At 40.1% G+C, this 23,992-nt stretch overlaps 1 protein-coding gene across 1 annotated transcript in view; it reads left to right on the top strand.

Annotated features, from left to right (window-relative positions):
* Positions 1–11,446: 11,446 nt before the first annotated feature.
* The window catches only part of LOC127574447 (collagen alpha-1(IX) chain-like), a 74,629-nt gene continuing 62,083 nt past the window's right edge, over positions 11,447–23,992 (top strand). The window contains exons 1-6 of the mRNA XM_052023463.1: positions 11,447–11,505; positions 11,835–11,920; positions 13,084–13,167; positions 14,190–14,319; positions 19,981–20,377; positions 21,726–21,806. Coding sequence (XP_051879423.1) covers positions 11,447–11,505; positions 11,835–11,920; positions 13,084–13,167; positions 14,190–14,319; positions 19,981–20,377; positions 21,726–21,806 — 837 coding nt within the window. The remainder of the gene's footprint in view (positions 11,506–11,834; positions 11,921–13,083; positions 13,168–14,189; positions 14,320–19,980; positions 20,378–21,725; positions 21,807–23,992) is intronic.

Below are 23,992 nucleotides of genomic sequence, written 5' to 3'. Positions count from 1 at the left end.
AGGAGCAATGCAGGAGTAAGGAGCTCTCCAGCAATCTCTGTGGTGCAAGATGCCATGCTCTGCACTCCTTGCCATCACCAAGCTAGCATTTTTCTGAATAGATTCTACTCCAACAGTGCCCAGCTTGTTTGTGACCACTTGAATCACATTGTCCAGGATCTGTGCTTGGAGTCCTGCCAATCCTCATACTTCATTTATTCCTGGTGTCAACACCTCTAAGGAGGAGATAATTCAGATATAGCCTAGATGCATGCCTGCAAGGGAGAAAGATGAGGCAATTAAGGCAGAACTCCCCAGATGAGCAAAGAGGTATTGAGCAAAATAAAGCAGAAAAATAATCACATGATAAATGTCTGGTTAGTACCACAAGTGAGAGTGAAGCAGATTATAGAAATTTCAGAGGGAAAGTGAAAAGAGAGGCAAAGAATGTGTGAAAAGATTTGCAGAAGACATAAAAGGAAATTCAAAAATATATTGACATGTAAAGAGTAAGCTAAGTCAGTGACGAGGTCAATCAGGATCCAAAAAAATCTATTCATGGAGACAGACAGCAGAGCCAAGGTACTAAATGAATCCTCTACATCAATCTTTACAAAGTATAAATATTCTGCTGAAGCCTCAGCAAAGATAAATTAATTGCAATATTGAGTAGGCTAAATCTTAATCAAGAGAAGGTACAATAAAACCTAATAGTACTTAAAGTGGATAAATCACCAAGATCAGATGAGATTTATCCTTGGTAGCTGAAGGACACACAGGGCAGAAGTAGGCTAATCAGTCCTAGCCTACTCTGCCATACAGTCAAGGCTGACCCTTTATCTCAATGCCATATTCCCACTCCCTCCCTATATCCCTTGATATCTAGAAAACTAACCATCTCATTCTTAAATATTTTCAGTGACTTAGCCTCCACTGTCTTCTGTGGTAGAGAATTCCACAGGTTCACCATCTTCTGACTGAGACAAATTCTCCTCATTTCAGTCTTAAATGTCTTAGCAGTATCCAGAGACTGGGACTCTTCATCCTAGACCTCTCTGCATGAGGAAACATCCAATCTCTATCCAGTCTGTCTTGTTCTGTCAGAGTTTTACACCATTCAATGAAATCCCCTCTCATACTTTTCTGCCCTGAATACAGGCCTCGTTGATTTCATAGGGCAATCCTGCCATCCTAGGAATCCGACTGAAGAACCTTCACCACATTCCCTCAACGGTAAGTATATATTCTCTTGTACCCCTTATAGTTTACGTACTGACTCCATGGGTTGAATGACCTCCTTCCATGCTGTAATCATTCTGTGATTCTGCTGCCAGACTGCATTCTGTTTGGAGACAAGAGATTGTAGGTGTTGGAATCTATAAATTACTATTGATTTATTTTGTACCTTATAGTAATTTTTATGTCTTTGCACTGTACCGCTGCTGCAAAACAACAAATTTCACGACACACAAGTCAGTGATAATAAACCTGACTCTGATCTGAAGCAAAAAAACTGCTGGAGGAACTCAGCAGGTTGAGCAGCATCTGTGGGGGAAAGGAACTGTTGATGTTTCAGGTCGAGACCCCGCATCAGGACTGAGAGTGGAGAGGTAAGACAGCCAGTATAGAAGTTGGGTGGGGGCTGGTGGTGAGACAGGGGCTACTAGGTGAGAGGTGGACCGAGGAAGGGTGAAGGATGATGGAGAGGAGGACAGGTGGAGTTGGGAGACAGTGGGTGATGGATGGAAGCAGACAAGGAAAAAAAGGGCAGATAGAGCAAGGTGGGGGTGGGGAGGGGAGGTTGAAGGTGGAAAAAGAGGCTGGAGGGTGATAAATGGGGACACAAAGGCTACTAGTGCTGGAATCTGATAAGCAAGGAAAGTAATGGAAGCCATTATGGGAGAGGTGAAAGACAGATGGAACAAGGGGGAGGGGGATTAAAATGGATGATGGGCCCCTGTTTCACCCCTGCCCCTCTCCTCTTTAGTTATCTTTATTAGTCACATGTACATCGAAACACACAATGAAATGCAATTTTTGTGTACAGTGCTCTGGGGGCAGCCCGCAAGTGTCGCCACACTTCAGGCGCCAACATAGCATGCCCACAACTTCCTAACCCATACATCTTTGGAATGTGGGAGGAAACCGGAGCACCCAGAGGAAACCCACGCAGACATGGGGAGGTCATACAAACTCCTTAGAGACAGCGGTGGGAATTGAACCCGGGTCGCTGGCGCTGTAATAGTGTTATAGCCACTACGCTACTGGCTATCTTCCCTCTTCAATTTCAGTCCTGATGCAGGGTCTTGACCCAAAATGTTGACAATTTCTTTCCCCCCCACAAATGCTCCTTGACTGAGTTCCTCTAGCAGTTTTTGTTTTGCATAGTTTTTGGTGTTGCAGTTTCTCTGGTTTGTAGGATACACTGATCACCCAGATACAGAAACTGTGAAAACAAACATGTCCAATCCTCAGGTAATATTAAACAGAGGCAGTTGCAAAGCAGATAGATACCTACAACAACAAAAATGTGGCGTTTGGATTTAGGGTAAAATAGAAAACAATTAAGTGCAAGATAGGAAAAATATTTTAGGGAGGCTTCAGAACTAATTACAGGTAAATACAAAGGTGAATCTAAGAGCATTGGCAAGCTCAACAATCAACAGGAGTGATTTTCATTTTAAGTGTGCAGCAATTCTAATTTGATCGGCAGTCTTTTAAGCCTTGCCTGAATCCCAAGTGCTATAACACTCAATTATCACTTTGCCTTCACCTCAATTCACAACTGCAACTACACAAAGTCAGGTGGTTTTGGGATGATATCACTGACAAGACAGGCGAATTGCCTGCAGTTTAAATTGAGTAAAGGTCTGAGCTCTGCCAATTGCTACAATGAAGCACGGGTCGTAGCCTGTGACAGGGGAGATTGCCACATTCGTTCCAGATGGATTTATCAGGGCTCATGGAGATGGTTTGTCACATCTCTGCTGCCAAACAGGCAATGCTGATTTCAGAGCTCCCTGTCACACTTTCTTTCATGCATGACTATATACACAACTTTGCATTGTCACTGGGATGCTGAGTAGTGTGCCCATACAACAAAATCCGGGCCATTACATAACATCATTAAAAATAAATAAACTCTCAGGCCCAGATAAAATGTATCCCAATGTCTGAAGAGGTGGAAATAGAGGAGGATCAAACAATCATTTTCCAATTCTATTTAGCTACTTTTATGGCGCAGAAGGAACTGATGACTGCTAATGCGGGAGAAAGTGATAAACCAACCAGCTACAGGCTGGTTGGCCCAACAACCATAGGGGAAAAGTTATTGGAACAAAATTCTAAGGGACAACATTAAACAAAATTTAGAGATTAGTACAAATTTGTTAAGGGAAGGTTGCATCTGATCAATGACTAAATGGTGTAGTCTATGCACATTTTAGCAAGATTTTGACAAAGGTCTATTGGCACACTAATCAGTAAAGTAAAAGCCCAATCTTAAATCTAATATTATGTTGGATTTAAAATTGGTTCTGTGGGTAATGGTTAAAGGGAGCTTTAATAACTGGAAAACCATATACTATGGAGTTCTGCAGGGTTCACCACTATGTATATTTCAGTGATTTGGACTTAAAATGTAGGTGTCATAATTAAAAGGTTTGCAGTGATACAAAAGCAAGCAATATGGGTGACAGTGAGCAAGATGTTGATGGGTTTAGATTCAAAAGTGTCAAATAGACTTCAGCCTGAAAAGGTATGAGGTATTGTACTTAGGGATAGCAAACCAAACAAGGGAATGCACAATAAAGAGTTGATTACTCAGAAGTATAGAATAAAAGATCTCTGTCAGCAAGTTTGCAGAATGTTACGGGATAAGAGGGTTACTGCCCCATCAGGAATACTTGCCTCTGTTGGATGAGATACAAAATATAAGAACAGCAAGGTTGTGCTAGAATGTAAAACATTAATTAGGCCACAACCAGAGAACTGCAATCAGCTTGTTTTCACACTACAGGGAAAATGTAATGGCACCAGATAAGATCCAGAGTAGATTAAGATGATATTGGCAGGCTTGTAGAATTTTAGTTATAAGCAGAGATCAGTGAGGCTGGGATCATCTGCTGTAGAACAAGCATACTGAGGGGAGATTTAAATAACACGTATAAAATTATGAGAGATAAATACAAAGTGAACAGCTAGAATCTATTTCCCATACCAGAGAGGATAACAAGAAGAGAAAGTTGTTTGATCAATTGGTAAAAGGATTAGAAAGGAATTGATGAAAAAGAAATTCATCAAATTCACCTTACAAATAGTGCCTGAATGGATAGTGAAAGAGGAGACCCTCATCTCGCTTAACAAGTACCTGGATAACCAACAAGACTCTAATATAATTAAGAGAGCATTTGTGCAGCTTGGACACAATAGGCTGATTGGCCTCCTTTCTCTTCTATGATTTAATGCAATAAAATCAAGAGATCTGGATTTCAGACACCTTAAAAATTAACTTTGAATGCTGGAAGCTTTGTTGCCTTTCAAAAGTCTCCAGAGGCATTTTATGGGCAGTGCTTGTTCTGACGACTTTGTTGGGACACAATGACCTCCTTTGAGGATGCAATTAGGTTGTATAATCAGACCATGCATCCACAGAGAACCTCACTGCTCTGTTCCAGGATGGTCCCTGCTGGAGGGGTTAGCCTCACGGATCTGAACCAGCTAAGACCAGGGCAATGGGAAAGTCAAACAATGAATGCAGGTACTGGGCCTCACTGAGCATAATCTAGGCTAACATCACTCACAATTCCATAAATGATATAACAATTAAAGGCTCATGCCTTGTAATATCCCCTTGACCTGAAATGGAACTCTCAAAGTCCCTCCATTGCTAAAATTAAGTAATTGTTTCATCACGTTTTCCTTTCCATTCAAATGGATTTTCAACTTCTTTCTTCCTTTTACTTCTTTTATACCAGAAGCGTTCAAGTTTAATATTGTATTGGATCACATCCACTTTTGGTACATTACCATTAACACATACTTCATGTGTGAGGCAAAGACACAGTTCTAAAGGGGGAAGAGGGACAGAGGTTCGAATAGAATCAGAATTAAAGGTGATCCTATCTTTAACTGATGGCATCTCGAGTTTATGTACGACAGAGACTATAACAAATCAATCACAAATGGTAATCTTGATTAATTTTTCTGAAGGAAAATATTGCATTTGTTTGAAATCTAAAATAAAAACAGAAAATTGTAGAAATACTCAGCCAATGAAGACAAATAATTGAACACAATGGGATTAAATGGATCTTATTTGGTTCTCTTTCTGCTCATTCATGGCATATGGATGCCAGTGTAACTCCCTGTACTAATTGCCAAACACTGCCTGGCACTGAACTATTGCTTTCTGTGGTTTCATATTACCTTTAGTTTCCCTTCTAATCCATAATTGGACAACTTTTTGTATTGTGTTTTTGCACATTGAAGGAATGTATAACTTTTATGGGAAATCATGTATTAATTAATCTTCCTGCTCACTGTGACATGCTTAAATGTAATTTCCCAAGCTAACTTTATTAATCTTCATTAACTTTATTAATGAAATTAATCTGATCAATGTTTAGTGAATTTCCCCCAGCTCTGAACAACCTGCCTCATCTCATTATATTTTAATGAAGATTTATTATAGCTTCTAAATATAAATCATTCTTTCCCTTGCATCATTTCCCTCGCCTTTCATTTTCTTTGGGCACCTACTACACAACCTTTTTTTCAGCTGAGTGGCAGTACGGTACCAGGCCTCTGTTGTGATTAGCATTCGGAGGTTGTATCCAGACAAATCATGGACGACTATAAAATAATTATTGGAAGAAAACAAAACTGTTTCATCTGCTTTGTTCAAATCTAGTCCACGGTTTTCAATAGGTCCCGTGGATGCTGCATTAGGATATCATTTCAAATCTTATTGCCGTATGTTCCCCAGCACGCCCCAGTTATTGTGCTACTGTCCGCTCCACTACATCAAAAGTAAATTTGTTCTATGCATCAAACAGAAGCTGATTTGCATCGTGAATGAGGAATCTGTTTTACAACCGCGCAAATGCACCATAAAAACTGCACCAAATTAAAACCTTTCCTTGGTTTACCTTTGTACTTGGTGGGACAGAGGAGGGGAAGTTTATTGAGAAAAGTTGGAGTCTGCGAGGTCTCCTGGTGAAACTGGCAGCCAATGGGAAGGCGTAGGGTCGCAGCTTTCGCTGGGGGCTGTGGAACTCAGCTTCCATGGAACTTCGCCCTGCACCACCAGTCCTGCCGCATCCTCGCACGACGCAAATGAATTGCCTCTAAAGCTTCGCCTTCTCTGCTTCTAAACTCGCCCAGGATTTCTCCGTTTCCCACTTGCCTGTTTTGTAATTTGAAACGAGAATGGGATTATATTTGTTTCACGGATCAAGGTAGGAATTCCAATACAATTGTAAAAGTTGATCTGTTCTACAAATAGATTTTAACCATCACAAATGGTACATTTATAAATTTAAAATAATTGAAGAATATTACCTTGACTAAACGGACATCATTAGCCTCACCTAATTTTCTATTGATTTCATGATAGGCCAGTATTATTTTCCTAAGGATCATGGTTCTCTATGCGAATATCCTAACCAAGAAAATGAACTAGCGTTTATCTGACCAAACTTTGTAGGGAATATTCCCAGAGGAAAATAATCCAATGTATATTTAGTTTGTGTTCGTATATAAAGTGATATTTGCCGTGTGTTAAGTGAAGATTGAAATCGTAGCACCTGTTGTTTGAATGATTAAACACTTCAATTTACCTCGGAAGTTATACGTTAACTGGAGAGAGCTTGGTTTAACTGAACTGTTTCAAAGACTTAGTTGTAAACTTTTTGAAATAGCGCAGGTGGGTGTTGTTTCGGGTGGATTATAACAACATTCCAACAGCAAATCAAATCAGTCGTTAATTTATGTTAAAGTATGCTACTTACTGTATAGTTAGATGTAAGCAGGCACTTGCTACATCTTTTGAAGTAAGCTCCAGGGCCACAAAACAATGTCAATTCTTCATTCAGATGGAAATGAGTGAATGAAGAAAAATTCAGTAAAGAGATATGAAAGGCAGAGCAGATAAAAGGTTCGTTGCTTCACCCCTACACAGACAGCCTGGGCTGATTGCCTCTGTCTCATGAACTTCAAGTTCAAAACATTCTTTGAATGGACCTTAATGAAAGAACCAGAAGAAACATTAATTTTGTACTTTATACATTGTAAAACTGAAGATTTTTTTGTGTTATTTCAATTTGCCACTTGTTACATGATTTGGAGGAATTTTTTCTGTTTTACTTTTTGATTGTTGCCATGTGTCCACCTTTGTCTGTGTGAGGAGATGAGCTTGGATCTGTTTGTGTGTTGTCACATGATGGGTCTCAATGTAATTTCCTGTCTGTGAGGATGAATGTCATATTATTGCAGTAGAGCAGCTTAGGTATTGGTAGGAGGTGGTAGTTGTCACCTTGAACAGTTAACCTGTGCATAAAGTGAATTTGACCACAGTCATGGGGAACATGTTAGAACATAGGACATAGAAAACCTACAGCACAATTCAGGCCCTTTGGCCCACAAAGTTGTGCCGAGCATGTCCCTACCTTAGAAATGACTAGGCTTACCCATAGCCCTCTATTTTTCTAAGCTCCGTGTACCCATTTAAAAGTCTCTTAAAAGACCCTATCGTATCTGCCGGCAGCCCATTCCATGCACTCACCACTCTCTGAGTAAAAAACTTACCCCTGACATCTCCTCTGTACCTACTCCCCAGCACCTTAAACCTGTGTCCTCTTGTTAGGACTCCACTTGGGAACATAGAAATTGCTGGATGAGAAAGGACGAGAGTTAATAAAGTTTGCAGTCTTCTTGTTAATACCATGGTACAATGCACAATGTGTGCAAGTAGATAATTTTAGCATTGAGCTCATACATAGAATATTTTACAATGTACTTAATGTATGTTTATTGCCATCCTCCCAGAGTCACATTTAAATTCATATGCATTTTCCAGGGTACACCAATACGCAGCTATGATTAATCAAAATAATGCGTCTTTAATAAATACTTTGCATCAGTATTCACCAAAGAGAAGGATGTGGATGATGGTGAGATTAGGGAGGAATATGTTGATGCTCTAGGCATGTCGATATTAAAGAGGAGGTGTCGGGTGCCTTGAAAAACATTAAGGTTGATAAGTCCCCAGGCCCTGATGGGATCTATCCTAGAATACTGAGGGAAGCAAGAGGGGAGACTACTGGGGCCTTGACAGAGATCTTTGTATCCACTTTAGCCATGGACAAGATACCAGAAGACCTGAGAATAGCCAATGTTCCTTTGTTTAAGAAGGGCACCAGGGACAAACCAGGAAATTGTAGGTCAGTGAGCCCTACATGACTGGTAAGGAAATTTTTGGAGAAACTTTTAGGGAGAGGAGAGGGTTTACTTGCATTTGGAAAAGCATGGACTTACTAGGGATAGTCAGCGTGGCTTTGTGCAGGGAAGGTCCTGTCTCTCAAATTTGACTGAGTCTTTTGAGGAAGTGAAGAAGATGATTGATGAAGGTAGGGTAGTGGATGTCTTCTATATGGACTTAAGTAATGCATTTGATGAGGTATCACAAGATCTACCTCATGGTAGGCTGGAGACCAGAAGATTAAGCCACATGGGATTCATGGTGAATTGGGAAATTGGATCCAAAATTGTCTTGCTCATAGAAGACAGGGTAGTGTTAGAGGGGTGTTTTTCTGAGTGGAGGTCTGTGACCAGTGTTGCTCCACAGGGATTAGTGCTGGAACTTCTGTTGGTTGCAATATATGTTAATGATTTAGATGAAAGTATAGGCAGTCTGATGAATAAGTTTGCTGATAACACTAAATTAGTTTAGTTGTAGATAGCGAGGAAGGTTGTCAAAGGATACAGGATATAGATCAGTTGGAAAGCTGGAAGGAGAAATGGCAGATGGAGTTTAATCCAGACAAGTATGAGGTGATGCACTTTGGGGGGTCAAATGTAAGAGGAATGTATACAGTGAATGGACCTTTAGGAGCATTGATGTGTAGAGGGATCTTGGGGTGCAAGTCCATAGTTCTTGAAAGTGGCACATAACTGGATAGGGTGGTAATGAAGGAGTATGGCATGCTTGCCTTCATTGGTCTGAGGACTGGGTATAAAAGTTGGGAAGTCATGTTGCAGCTATACAAAGCTTTGGTTAGGTCACATTTAGAATATGGTTTGCATTTCTGGTTGCCACACTTGGAAAGATGTGGAGGCTTTGGAGAGGACGCTGAAGAGCTTCACCAGGATTTGATTTTCTTCTCTGGAGCATCAGAGGCTGAGGGGATAGAAGTACATAAAATTATGAGAGGCATAAATACAGTAGATAATCAAAGTCTTTTTTCCCAGGGTGGAAATGGTTTTTAAGGTGAGGCAGGGAATGTTTAAAGGAAATTTGCAAGGCAAGTTTCTTTACATAGAATGTGGTAGGTTATCCAGGACCCGCTGCGGGGGGAAATGGTAGAAGCAGATACAATCGCAACATTTAAGAGATATTTAGACAGGCATGTGAACAGGTAAGGAATAGGGGAATATGGACCATGTACAGTGGATGATGGGATTAGTTTAATTTGGCACATGGTCAGCACAGACATATTGAGCCGAAAGGCCTGTTCCTGTGCAGTACTTTTCTATGTTCTTTGTCTTTAATCTTTATCAATTAGCCTACAACAAAGCCAGAAATAGCAAGAGGGAAATACAGAAGTGTAAAATCTTTAGGCATTGATATAGAAGACCTTTGGTTGCCAGCTCTAAACACATGCCAATGTATTAGCTGCTGGTTTCAATTATCTCCACATGTTCAATTCCATTGATTTCAGTGGAACCCAGTATGTCAGAGGCAGTTGCAACTGGCATCTAATATTCCTGCATGAGTCTAGAGTTGGCAATCAAAGGCAAGTTTCCCCATTTGCGGTCCAAGGCTTTCTTGACCTTCTAAGCCTGATAGTCATGACATATCTCAAATTAGTTGAGTACCAGATCTGGCTGTCATGGTTCGGAGTAGACTTAGAATAGCATTAACAGTTGTACTTTGGGAAACATAATTTTCTATGTATTAAGTGGAAAGTGATCAGTAGCGAGTTACATTGAGGATATTATGATTGCACATATCACTGACTTTTCTATCAACCATGACCTTTCCTGGATCTTTTGTTGTTGACTTGCTGCCTTAAGCTGTCCTGAGCCAAAATGGCAAGATCCTGAATGGCATCTGGGCCTTGTGTGATTATAGTGCTGTCAAATATATTTGGTGGGGAAAGGGGTGTAGTGGGATGAGCAAGTCTTACTCAGGAAGTGGCTGGAAAATTATTGATGACTTGCAAAGCCATGCCCTAGGCTTTGCCAACTGTCAAGTGAATATTTGAATATCAAACGTATTCAAAAATTGTCGTAAAATAAGGATATTTTAAAAACGGTTAAGCTATTTTCAATAAGTTTTAACACAGATTAGAATAGAGTTATAGAGTTGTACAGCATGAAAACACGCCCTTTGGCCCTACTGGTCCCTGCCAACCAGGATGCCCCATCCAAGCTAGTCCCATTTGCCAGCATTTGGCCCATAATCTTCTAAACCTTTCCAATCCCTGTACCTGTCCAACTATCTTTTAAAAGTTGTTATTGTACCTGCCTCAACCATTTCCTCTGGCAGCTGATTCCACAGAGATACCACACTTTGTTTAAAAAAAAAGTTGCTGCTCATGTTCCTCTTAAATCTTTTGCCTCTCATCTTAAATCTATGCCCTCTAGTTCTTGATTTCCCAACTCTGGGAAACAGACTGAGTGTATTCACCCTATCTATGGCCGTCATGATTTTATAAACCTCTCAGTCTCCTATGCTCTAAGGAGTAAAGACCTAGCCTGTCCAACCTCTCCCTATAACTCAGTCGCTCAAGTCATGGCAGCATCCTTAAATCTTTTCTGCACTCTTTCCAGTTTAATAACATATTTCCTTTAGCAGGGCGACCAAAACTGAACACGCTACTCCAAGTGCGGCCTCACCAGCGCCCTGTATGACCGCACCATGACCAATTTTTATACTCGGTGCCCTGACTTATGAAGGCTAGTGTATCAAAAACCTGTCCACTTATGACTCCACTTTCTGTGAACCGTGTACTCGTACTCCAAGGTCCCTCTGTTCTACAACACTCTCCAGGACCCTGTAAAAGTCCTACCTGGATTTGACTTTCCAAAATGCAACATCTCGCACTTAGCCAAATGAAACTCCCAGTCCACTCTCAAAAACCACCTTTCTACGAATGCCTCTTTCAGACTAGTTCCTGTGACAAGGCCTGATGCTGGGAGTCTCCTGGTCCCAGCATCAATTGGGCTCTGGAGAACAAGGACATAGATGTCAGCGTTGTTGTCAACAAGGACCTTGTTGAAGCCAGAAGTCTTCGGCTGCAACCTGTAGGTCATCAGGGCAAACTCAGTGATGATATCACTAGTCACTGCTTTTAAGGAACTGTGACTACCCTGGGGATTTATCCCATGGCCTTTGCTGGTTTTAAGAAAGAATAACTTCCTGCATCAACCCCATATGGACAGACATCTTTTCTTTCAGGTATGGGAAGTCCTGTACAACACAGGATAGTTTTCAACCCTACTTACCGATGACATTGCTATGAGTGCTTTAATAATATGCTGTTTTCTGTTTGAATAAAATATCTAGTACTAATAATTGCATATAATTAATAAACATAAATAAAATAAAATTGTTGAATTTCACCTTGAACCAGGAAAAAGCAGGAGAGGTTCTTGGAGAAGCTGTGTATTTTCATATTTGCAACCTTTCAGACTGCAGTTTGGTCTCCGGTATTATGTAGTAAGTAACATTTTTTTTAATGATGTATTTGACTTTTGAGGTGCTTGAAGACAAATACTGCAGACATATGAAATTGATGAACTTGAAAAGACTAATTTGTCCATAAAGCTGGCTCTGCATTAGGGTTACTGTGTGTAAGGGTGTGATTGACAGTCCCATCCAACCTACACCACCTCTCTTGTTCCTTCCACCAACCACACTACACCTTATTCCCTCCAACATCCGGCATGTACTATCCTGGGAGAGGAAAGAAAAACAGAAAAAGAATTACTCTGCCAGTAAGTCAAAAGAAAAATAATCTGGGAAAAGTCCGTAAAACTTTATGAAGGCCACTTTACCAGGTATAAAGAGATAACCTTCAATTCATGATCAAATGTTTTGTGGTAGGTATCAGATGCACTGTGCATTGTAGATGGATTTCATGCTCATTTTGTTCCATTCTCCAAGAATGCCACTGTTTCATGATTATTATTGTCATGGTTTATGGATTATACTCCTGGATAAAGTTCTCTCAGATAAGAAAAGCTTGTTATCTATTTGACACTTCCCTTCCTCTCAAACTCCCATTTTATCTATGGACAATTTATATCAATGAGTACTAATCCAGGTTATTCCATTTACTCCCACTTTTCCATAAAATCTGGTCTTTAAAACAGCTTAATTTCCTGCCAGTTATATTCTATGGGTTGTTAAGATGTTCTTCCTGATAAGTTCATCCATAAAACATTGTTTACAACTGCAGATAATAATCTTTATCTGATTTAGATTGTTTGTCCAACTTCCCTCCAGTTTCTCAAAAATCTGTGTCCAGTCTTCACAAAAGGATTTGTTTAATAATCAAATTGCCCCAATTCCTTTCAGTCATGATTTAAAATCATTTAAATGATAAAGAGCTTGCATTTATGGCAGGTGAATTTCCTTGCCCCTTTTAAGAGTGCCAGGAGATCTTTAAAATCCACCTAAGAACAGAATTTACTGTATGTACCGAAGAAGCACCTTCATTCTTCCTAAAACTGCACTGAAATATCAGACTAGTTGAGATGATCCAATCTCTGTCGTGGAATTTGAACTCTCATAACTCTGTTATCTCACTGAATGTGGAGATGACTCTATTTAAGTATGATATACTATCCACATTTCTAATTATGTTTGCTTTTATCTAGCTGTGGAACAGAAACTCAACTACAATGGCCTGGATGACAACACTGTGTGCCCTAATATTAGGATTGGACAAGATGACTTACCAGGTAAGTTTTTGGATGTTAAGAGAACCTTTGCTCAAAGATGCACTTGATGGCTCTTGTAACAGAGAGCAAAATTCATCTCAGATGATCAACTTCTGTTTCAATCCAGATTGGCACAGATTCGCAGAAGAAGAAATCTGAAGGGTCTCGTACCTCATTTTGACTTTGATTTAAATGTACTTGAACTACTTTTGTGAGCTGTAGCACAGGCAGTTGATTCACTCCCCTGCTACTGTTGTGGGGGCTGCTATAGTTATTTTTCTCTTTCTCTGCCTCCAACCTTTACCACCTACCCTCTTCAATGCAGATGAATATTCTGTCACAATTCTCACAAAAAGGCTGATCCCTGAAATCCCTCTGTTGCCATCAAAGAAATAAGAACATTACTGTTATGGAGGAATTTCTTGCAGTGCTTTGAGTCGCTCAATAACTGTTGCAAACACACCATTGCTTGATTATGAGTCTCGTAATTCCAGTCACCATGATACATGATAAGTACAATTTCCTGAGTAAATCAGAAGCTTTTAAAAAAGGTTCCAAACTCCAGACCTTTTTGCAATGAATGCTGATTGCTGGAATTGTTTAAACTATTATCTTGTATTGTGCGGTTGCCAAGCTTTCATTTAAAATACATGGCATCTATTAATATGTTAGATATTTCTTTATTATGATTAATTCAAACATTAATTATATATGATGTGCAATCCATTTAGTGGAATTGACACTGACACTGAAGGAGCCCCATTTAGTGACTGAAACCAACACTATATTCTTCAATACATAATAAAAGTAAAAATTGCTTGAAATATTCAGCGGGTGATGTAGCATCTGCAAACAGAGAAACACTTAATACCTACGTTTGCTCACCAGTTCTCATGAAGGGTTAACATCTGGAAATATTATCTCCATAAACGCTGCCAGACCTGCTGAGTATTTCTAGCATTTTCTGTTTTTATTCCAAATTTCCAGCATCTGCAGCTTTTGCTTTTGTATTCTGATCTCCTTTTGCTCGCATGTCCTGTCAGGATTTGACCTCATCACACAATTCCAATTGGATTCCATTCCACTGCGGGGTGTGAGGAGAGTGGAAGGTTCCACACCACTGCAGATTGCCTTCAGACTTGACAGAGAGGCAAACTTTGAAATTCCAACAAGGTAGGAAAGACATGTCAAAATCTGTGTGAACTCTGCTGACCAGCAATCCTGCCAAATGGAAATTGATTTTAAAGGCAAACTGTAATAATTTAGCAGTATTTAATATGTCTACATACATGTTTGATTTAATGTGTTAGTATTGTTTGACACGGTATTCACACTGATTGTTAAAACCTGTGTTACTGCGAGAAGTGCATTATATTACCTAATCAAGGAATGATCACTATAGCGTCTACGTGAGAGAGACAAACTGTAGAGTCAGTAGAGCTGAACTGAAGAATGGTACTGAGAGAAAACAAAGATGATACATTTACTGACCAAATGTCAAGCATGATTGGATTTGTCAGGCAGTGGCCAGATAGACTCAAACGTTGCTTAAATGAACAAACAAACATACATTTAGTACACTTGTGGAGTCCAAAGTATAATGAAGTGTATGAAACTTGGGCTCATTGGAGAGATACAGAGAGAGAGAGTTCGGGCCCACCTGCTTGTTTGCACCAACCTGATTGACAGTATAAGAAGTGGCCAAAATCTCTCAAAGTGAGAGAATCGGAGCTCCAATCAATATCAATGTGTGCACTCAATAGGAAACTGGTGAGGACTGACCATCCAAGATCAAATAATATCTGTAACAACATAGTAATTGGCAGTTGTAACAATAAAGTCAGTTAGTTTGACGTGACTTTGAGCTCTTGAGTATTTAAAGGCAACCTTTCTTTTGGAAATTTGTTACAAAACTAATAGGAAGCATGCCATTAAAGATCTGCAGCATTGTTTAAACTTGAGTGTGGGAAAAGTATCTCCAAAGTGTTTAAAGCAGGATGATTAACCCATTTCCCACAGGCTATGAATGCTACTATTTAGAAATGGTTTTGCTGTCAAGGTGAGCTATGTTGCCGTCACTGACACAGGGTAAACAAAATATCTCAGCATTACTTCTCTACATACAGAACAGGGATTCACAGATTCCTTGGAGTATTTTCTGGCCAACTATTCCTGCATTACTACTGCATACTTGCTAAATATGCAACTGAAAGTTGAGGCCTGGGGTAGATCAGCCATTATCATATTGAAAGGCCAGGTAAACTTGAGGGGGTCAGATGACCTCGTCCTATTTTCTTGTGCAAGAGTTTCCACTGTATGTTCAGTGAAGTCACAGGAGTGGGCTGGGAGAAGCTCTTGGGAAATTCCAACCATAATTTGTTATCCACAGCATATCATTAACCTGTCAAATATCCAAGCCATTTTTTTTGTAATGAGTGGTTCCAAAACTGGTCTCTATTATTTGTTTATAATTTAAATTTTAGTTGAACTGTCATATTAGATAGCAAGTGACAATCTTACCATTATATGAGGGGAAAGTGCAGGTTATGGTTATATAATATTATTCTCTGAGTTCCAATTGCACTATTACAGGACTCTTAATATTAGTCAATGTGTGATAATCACATTATAATGGAAGGTGTGATATTAATCATCAAGTGACCATCTTACCATTACAGACACCTAATATTGACCAAATGTCAAGCATAAATGTCCACAAAGATGAGCAGTGTAATATAACTCAGAAAGCGACAGTCTTGCTGTGGTAGGCTGCTGTATTATGAAATAGCTAACATCCAGCAGCAATTTATTATAATGCAGCATCTGCCTGGAATACTTAATTTTGCATAATTTTAATAATTAATCAAAAATTGGATCATGCTAAAACCTTCCGAATGGATCAACAAATGATAAAGGAATTTCACAGCCCAGCACTCCGTGTGGGGAGTGCTACTCACAGGTAGCCTACCTCCAAAATGGATAGAAAATCATGGTCTGCATTCCCAGAAGCTTCAGAGATCCATACCATGCAAGTGCTGCTTCTTAGTGGGAGGGCCAGCTCATTGAACCACTGCTGGTCTCCCAGTTGTCCTATTAAGAAAGTTTTTACCACTTCAGTTCCTTTTAACTTCATAGAGTTGTACAGTACAGAAATAGGCCCTTCAGCCCACAACATTTTTGGGCAAAAAGCCCTTCAGCCAACCTTTTTGCCCACCTACACTAATCTCATTTACCCACATTTGGTTTGTATCCTTCTATGCCATACCTATTTAAGCGCCTGTCTAAATGTCTCTTAAAGATAGTGATTGTATTATGAGTATTAGATAATATTAGATACCACCATCTTCTCTGGCAATGAGTTCCAGATATCAACCACTCTCTGTGTAAAAAAAAAACTTTCCCTTCAGGTCCCCTTTAAAGTTCCTTCCTCTCCCCTTAAACCTATGCCCTCTTGTTTTTGGTATCCCTACTAAGGAAAAAAGATTTTTATCAACCTATTTATGCCTCTTATAATTTTATATACCTCTGTTAGGTCACCCCTCAGTTTCCTTTGCTCCAGGGAAAACGAATACAACCTATCCAATCTCTCCCCATATCTAAAGTTCTCCAGTCCAGGCAAAATCCAGGTGAATCTCTGCACTCTCTCCAGTGCAACCACATCCTTCCTATAGCATGGTGACCAGAACTGCACACAATACTCCAAGTGTGGTTTTGTAAAGTTGCAACATAATGTCCCAATTTTTATATTCTATGCCCTGACATGTGAAAGCTGCATGCCATATGCATTCTTCACCACCTTATCTATCTGTGTTGCCACTTTCAGAGAACTATGGACTTGACCCCAAGGTTCCTCTGTTCATCAACATTCCTTAGTGCTCTACCATTTACTGTATACAGTATGTCATATCCTTATTTGACTTCCTAAAATGTATCACCTCGCACTTGTTGAGGTTGAATTCCATCTGTCAACGCTCTTCCCAACTTTCCATCTGATCCACAGCCTGCTGTACCCCTAGACAACCTTGTTATACATAATACCACCAACTTTCAATGTTAAGCAATTCCTGAAACTGTATACATCAGTTCTAACGGAGATGTGAACTATGTAAAGATCTTCATACCTCTTGACAAGGTCATTTGCAGAATAGGACCATGGTGCAGGGCAATGGATTTCCTCTCTGAGTTATGAAGCAGAGCACATGGAAACCTGCCTATGATTCCCACACAAAACACCAGGCTCGGGTAGAAGACATTGAATAAAATCTATTAGCTTTCTCCCTGAGTACTTAGGAAACTCGTAGTGGGAATTTTTATCCTTTTGAGGATTTTATGGAAATTAAATGGATGAAGGAAATAGCAGAAACAATGAATAATGGAAGCAGAAAATGCTGGATGTATTCAAGGGGTCAGAAATATTAGGAAGTTAACATATCAGGTTGATTACCTTTCATACAAACAGTTCTGTTTAGAGTTGGAATTGCACCATAACTGCACCAACTCTTCCAGTTTCTCTCTCCACAGATGCTGCTTAACCTGCTGAATTTTGCCAAAATTTTTTGTTTTTATTTTAAATTTCCAGCAGCAGCATTTTACTTTTGGATAAATTTAGAAAGCTGCGCAACAGGTATTTTGGAAACTTGAAGATCAAAGTTGTGTGATTCAAGGAAGTGAACTGAGGCAATATCAGACTGAATATAATACAGTTTTGCTTTTGATGGGTAATTGCAATACTTCAAATAAAGTGAAATGTCTAAAGGCAATCCCACTAGCTAGGATTAGTTCTGCATTTCTGGATCAACCAAAGGAAAGAAAGAAAGAATAAAAATGGTTATTTCATGCAATGTGAACATCAGTGGTAAGGACAGCTCTTAATTTTCATCCTGAATTGCCCTTCAACTAAATGACTTGCAATGCCAGTTCAGAATCAACCACATTATTGTGTCTGAAGTCAGAGTACTAGAAGTTTAAAATTCTCTTTCATAAGGGCTAGGTCAATTGTTAGGTTTAAAGACTCACAGATTTACATAATGTATAAAAGCAGGTATATGAAGTTAGATCATGGATGAGAACATAGAACAATACAGGCCCTTCAGCCCACAATGTTGTGCCGACATTTTATCCTGCTCTAATATTAATCTAACCCTTCCCTTCCACATAGCTCCGCATTTCTCCATCATTCATGTGTCTATCTAAGAGTCTCTTATCTGTCCCTAATGTATCTGCCCCCACAGCCTCTGCAGGCAGTGCATTCCATGCACCCACCACTATCTGTGTAAAAAAAAAACTTACCCCTGACATCCCCCTTATACCTTCCTCCATTCACCTTAAAATTATGCCCCCTTGTGTTAGCCCTTGTCACCCTGGGAAAAAGTCTCTGACTGTCCACTCAATCTATGCCTCTTATCATCTTGCACACCTCTATCAAGTCACCTTTCATCCTCCTCCTCTCCAAAGAGAAAAGCCCTTGCTCAATCAACCTATCTTCATAAAATATGCTCTCCAATCCAGGCAACACCCTGGTAAATCTCCTCTGCACCCTCTCTAAAGCTTCCACATCCTTCCTATAATGAGGTGACCAGATTAGCCAGGATTTTATTAAGTATAACAGGCTCGAGGCACTGAATGGCTCACCCTAGTATTTAAGACGTGAGTTTAGACTTGTCACACTGTTCAGTGCATTTGAAATGGGAGCCAGATAAGGAACTGTGGATTTGTGTTAGAGAAACAAAGGACTGCAGATGCTGGAATCTGGATGAAAAACACGATGATGCTGGAGGAACTCAGCAGGCCAGGCAGCATCCGTGGAGAAAAGCAGAGAGTCAATGTTTCGGGTCAGGACCCTTTCTCAGGACTGAAGACAGGAAAAGGGGAAGCCAATTATATAGGAGGGAAAAGCAGAGCAGTGATAGGTGGACAAAGGCGAGGTGGGCACAAGGTGGTGATAGGTAGATGCAGGTAAGAGAAAGTGATAGGCAGGTGCAGGGGAGGTGGGGAGAGCAGATCCACCAGGGAATGGGTCAAAGATAAGGAGGAAAAAAAGGGGGTAGTAAAAAGAAAGAGAGAGGCTAGGAAAGGGAAGAAAAGAAGAGGCATATTTGGGGGTGGTGGTGGCTGTGTGGGGATTACTTAATGTGGGAGAATTCAATGTTCATGCTGTTAGGCTGCAAGGTTCCAAGACAGAAAATGAGGTGCTGTTCCTCCAGTTTGAGCTTGGAATTCTCCTGGCTGTGGAGGAGGTTGAGGACTGACATATCACTGATGGTGTGGGAGGGGGAGTTGAAATGACTGGCAAGGGGGAGATGCACACCCCCACAATTCCACACACTATTATAGACTAAACATCTGCAGACTTGTTGATGAAAAGAAGAATGAGGTTGTTTGAGCCTTGTACAACTGAATCTGGCTTTTAGAGTTGAACAGAAGCAGATGAATCAAAAATGTCATTAATGATGCTGTGTCACACACTAGAATCCTGATGCAAGGTCCTGACCTGAAATGTCGACCGTCCCGATGCAGAGTCTCAACCCGAAACGTCAACCATCTCACTGCCTCCATAGATGCTGCCTGATCTGCTGTGTTTCTCCAACATTTTATTTTGTGCTCTATGAAACAAGCAGTGTTCAGCAGAAATCTGAAGCTTTAGCATATGTATTGGTCAAGTCTCATCCATTGCAAATAAAACTACTACTTCTTTTGATGTATTTCTACTGTGCCTTAATGCATTTGTGAAGACATTATAAGAACAATATAGAAAACTAACTGAATGGCTGGCAGTTTGTAAAAGCTAAAAGCTATTACTCCATCTAATATTAATGATTATTTGATGTCTTCCAGAATAATCTACCCACGAGGGCTGCCTGAAGAGTATTCTTTTGTCACCACCTTCAGGATGGTAAAAAACACGGTTAACAAAGTGTGGAATGTGTGGCAGATTGTGGACGAAACTGGCAATGAGCAAGTTGGTCTGAGGCTGAACGGGAACACCCAGTCCTTGGAGTTTTATTTAGTTGGATTGGATGGTAGCTTGCAATCTGCCATTTTTCAAGGGGTTTTGCAGATCTTTGATACTGACTGGCATAAGATCCTAGTGGGTGTGGAGAGGGACACTGTCAGCTTATTCGTGGACTGCCATCGTGTAGCATCCCAACCCATCAAACCAAAAGGAACCGTTAATGTCGATGGTGATACTCTGATAGGACGACTGGATGCAAACCCTGAAGTATCTGTGGTGGTGAGCCAACCTTTTTCTTGTTTGTTATGTTTGAGGCTATAATCAAGCTAGTGTGAAATACTTGCTCCTATCACTTCCATTTGTCCAGCATTGAGTATTTACTTCTTTCATACTCTATTTACCTAAATCTCCAGAGTTTAGTGGAGCAAAACCGAGGAACTTCCAACTGTATCTGAAGTTAAAATGAGATAAGTTACCAGTACAAAATACATGCAAGATTCCCAGCACCCAGAGAAAGGTCCATGCCAATGGGTTTCAGTAGTGAGCAAGCTGGCTATTCACTCTCCAATAGTCAGTTTGGAGCTGCCTGGTTCAAGTATTGGCTTGACCTGTCTGTTGGGGGTGGATTTAGTTCCAGTTTCCATTGGCAGATTGTTGATGGAATCCAGAGAAGATTTGCTTACCAACAATATCCCCCATCCCACAGCACGAAGCCCTCCTCCCCCCACCCTCCAGAAGATTAGCGCCAGGTGTAAGAGGCATCATTTACAGGCTTCTGGAAGTAAAACTGAGATTCTGTCCTCAAGAATGTGTGGAGGTTTTACATAGGTTTCAGAGCTAACAGAAGTATGGCTGCCTTTCTGCACAAGGAGTTGACAAGGGGTGAAGTAGGGATACAAAAAGGTAACACTTAAGTGCCAGTTAATGACAATGCAAGTATCCCAAGGACTGGTGATTGGGGTGGGGGGGTGGGTGTGGTACAGGGAAGGAGGTGCTGATAAAATGTCATGATTCATTTTTAAACAGATACTCCTTTCTGAAGAAGCTGCCTTGGAGGATATAGAGCTTGTTAGTTCTATAACTAAGTGGGTGGAAACTGAGTGGTTAGGTCTCCACCTCCAAATACTCATTATGAAATTGCAATGTACACTAGAAAAGTTCCTGATGAACTAGCAAAATGTGACTGGTCCTAAGATTTGCCATTTTGAGATCTTTTTTATATCTGGCAACAGTTCTTTTTCTGTACACTTGTGTTTTTTTGATTTGTTACCTAATCAAAATAAGGGTGTATTTATTAGATTCTTACTGTAAAGTTTTTTTGAAAAAATAGACCCATTTTAATGGATTCTTTGATCTGTCACATTCATTCTCAAACCCACGGTAAATATAACACATACTTGTTCCGGGACTGAAGCTTACTTGTAAGCTTCTGTGAAATAGAGTGTGGGCTACGATGATGGGAGTGTGGTGTTATGTGTGATCTAAGGTGGTACATAGTCAGTATTCCTTGGTACATGACATGAATCAGCAACTTGCTCAGTGGTGAGTGCACAAACGAGAAAACACTGTAATGAAGCAACAGCACTCAGTAGGACTGTAATTGTGATTGTTTCTGTTCTCCTTGTAGTTTGAACTACAGTGGATGTTGATTCACTGTGACCCACAACGAGCACATCGTGAAGCTTGCACCGAGTTATCCATACAGCAGGTAATGTAAAGTCTGGTCCAAGTTGCAATCCGTAAGTCTGAACTCTTCCTGCCTATCTTACTTTTCCACATCTTTCTATGCTTCTTTTATTCCTTTTTTAACTTCCTTTCTGGACTTTGTCTTTCTTGGTCCACCTATCTGCTCTGTGTTTGTGCTCCCTTATATCTTCCCCCTGTGTTTACCTTTCTTGCCCTCTCCTCTTTGACTTTTTGTGTGTGATTCCACCTCTCTTTTTCTCCTTCTCTTTCTTTTATTTGGATATATTGACATGAGCAGATTATTATCACAAAATATTTAGAGTTAATTTTAAATTATATTAGATTGTGAGTCACATAAATCGTCACAGAGCTACAATTCAAGAAACAATAAAAGAGATTAGGTTTAGAGACATTGTTGCTATCAATCTGAAATGCAGTTGATTGTAATTTTAGCAAGTGGAATCTGTTTTGATGAGGATTTAAAATCTTCTACTTCACACCCTCGGACCCCTGTGATGCACAGGCTTCCCATCAATTCCTCTTTGAACACAATAATGAGAAGTGTAGAATGATGCCAAGAGCATTAGTGCCTTGATTCTATCAATAGAAATGCATTGCTTTATAACCCAGGAAGACTTGTCAAAGGAATTGCAATGGCTTAAGAGCAACAAGTGTTGGGTACTTACCAGAGACACCCACATCCCTTCAAAACAAATTAACTAATTGTTGTTGTTGCTTCTGAAGCAGGTTCGGTGCCCAGAGCAGCCCCTAAATTGCCATGAATAATTCAAATGTCAGCTCTTTGTCTGTTTGGGCTTTTCTCCAATTTCTGCTCTCCACCAGAGGGCATGCATCATTGCTCGTGATTCTATAAATCGCACCCCTCACTTTCTCCCTCACACTATGTCCTTTTAAACACTTTTTTTTATTATTCAGAACTTTGTCCCATATAACAAAGGCAAAGTAATACACTGGAAGACAGGTTATTGAGATGGAAAATACTTGAATTTATTTTGTAGCTTTCATAACTTTAACATTTCTCAAAATAATTTAATGCCAATTAACTTCCCTTGAAGTATAGTTGTTGTTTACTACATCTTGACAAATAGAAAACATTTATAGTAACTCCAGATTATTCTTTAATTTCTCTCCATTTTTTTGCTTCTCCGTATCCCCAAAGACGCTGATGTTATAATGTGAGCCCATGGGCAATAGCCACTCTCTACCACCTCACCTAAGAATCTACTCTTGCTCTGTTATCCAGAATAGTGGATGCCAGTAGAGTATTCAACCATGTGGTGACATTTCCATGATGTCCTTGAGCATTTTGTCATTGAAAATGATTGGATAGCAAACAGGAATAACCACTGTTTCTGATTGTTTTTAGTTCAGGTATTCTGAACAAATTGCTAGTAACATTCTGATTGTTCCCTTTGAAATCAGGATGCTCACGACAGACAACTTTCCTGTTCTGACATTGGGTAGTGCAACTACCCACTGACATCGGGTAGTGCATCTAAAAATAGAGCTACCAAGGGAGTTGAGAAGACATTATACCATTTATCGTGCTTTGGCAGCAATGTCCTGGTTTAATGTGCCAGGGTGGACCCAATCTAGTAAGATACTATCTCCATGCTATGACCTTTATATCGTTTAATTTCTTGTCAACAACAGTGTTTTTCATTAACCATTCCTCACTTCTCAGTTTTTTACTTCCTTACCCCTCCCAATCTTGTTCCTAAAATCGGTGACTCTTACCCAAATATTCTCTCACAGGATTGGTTGATTGACCCAAATAACCCACTTTCAAAGTGGAAGGTTTAAGGGGGATGTCAGGGGTAAGTTTTTTTACACAGAGAGTGGTGGGTACGTGGAACGCACTGCTGGCAGAGGTTGTGGGGGCAGATACATTAAGGACATTTAAGACACTCTTAGGTAGACACACGAATGATAGAGAAATGGGGAGCTATGTGGGAGGGAAGGGTTAGGTAGATCTTAGAGCAGGATAAAATGTTGGCACACCAGTGTGGGCCAAAGGGCCTGTACTGTGCTGTAGTGTTCTATGTTCACAGATGCACACTAAGACACTAAACATCAGATCATCAGAGGCACTACGGCCATGAGAGACTGATCTGGACAATAACATGTCTTTATGTGATATTGAATGACAAATCACAGTGAGAACCTTAAGTTCTATGAGGATATAAT

Source organism: Pristis pectinata, chromosome 9, assembly GCF_009764475.1.
Source record: "Pristis pectinata isolate sPriPec2 chromosome 9, sPriPec2.1.pri, whole genome shotgun sequence".
In the NCBI taxonomy this organism is placed as follows: Eukaryota; Metazoa; Chordata; class Chondrichthyes; order Rhinopristiformes; family Pristidae; genus Pristis; species Pristis pectinata.
Note: the sequence above shows the minus strand (reverse complement) of the source record. Positions and strands in the feature narration are given on the sequence as shown.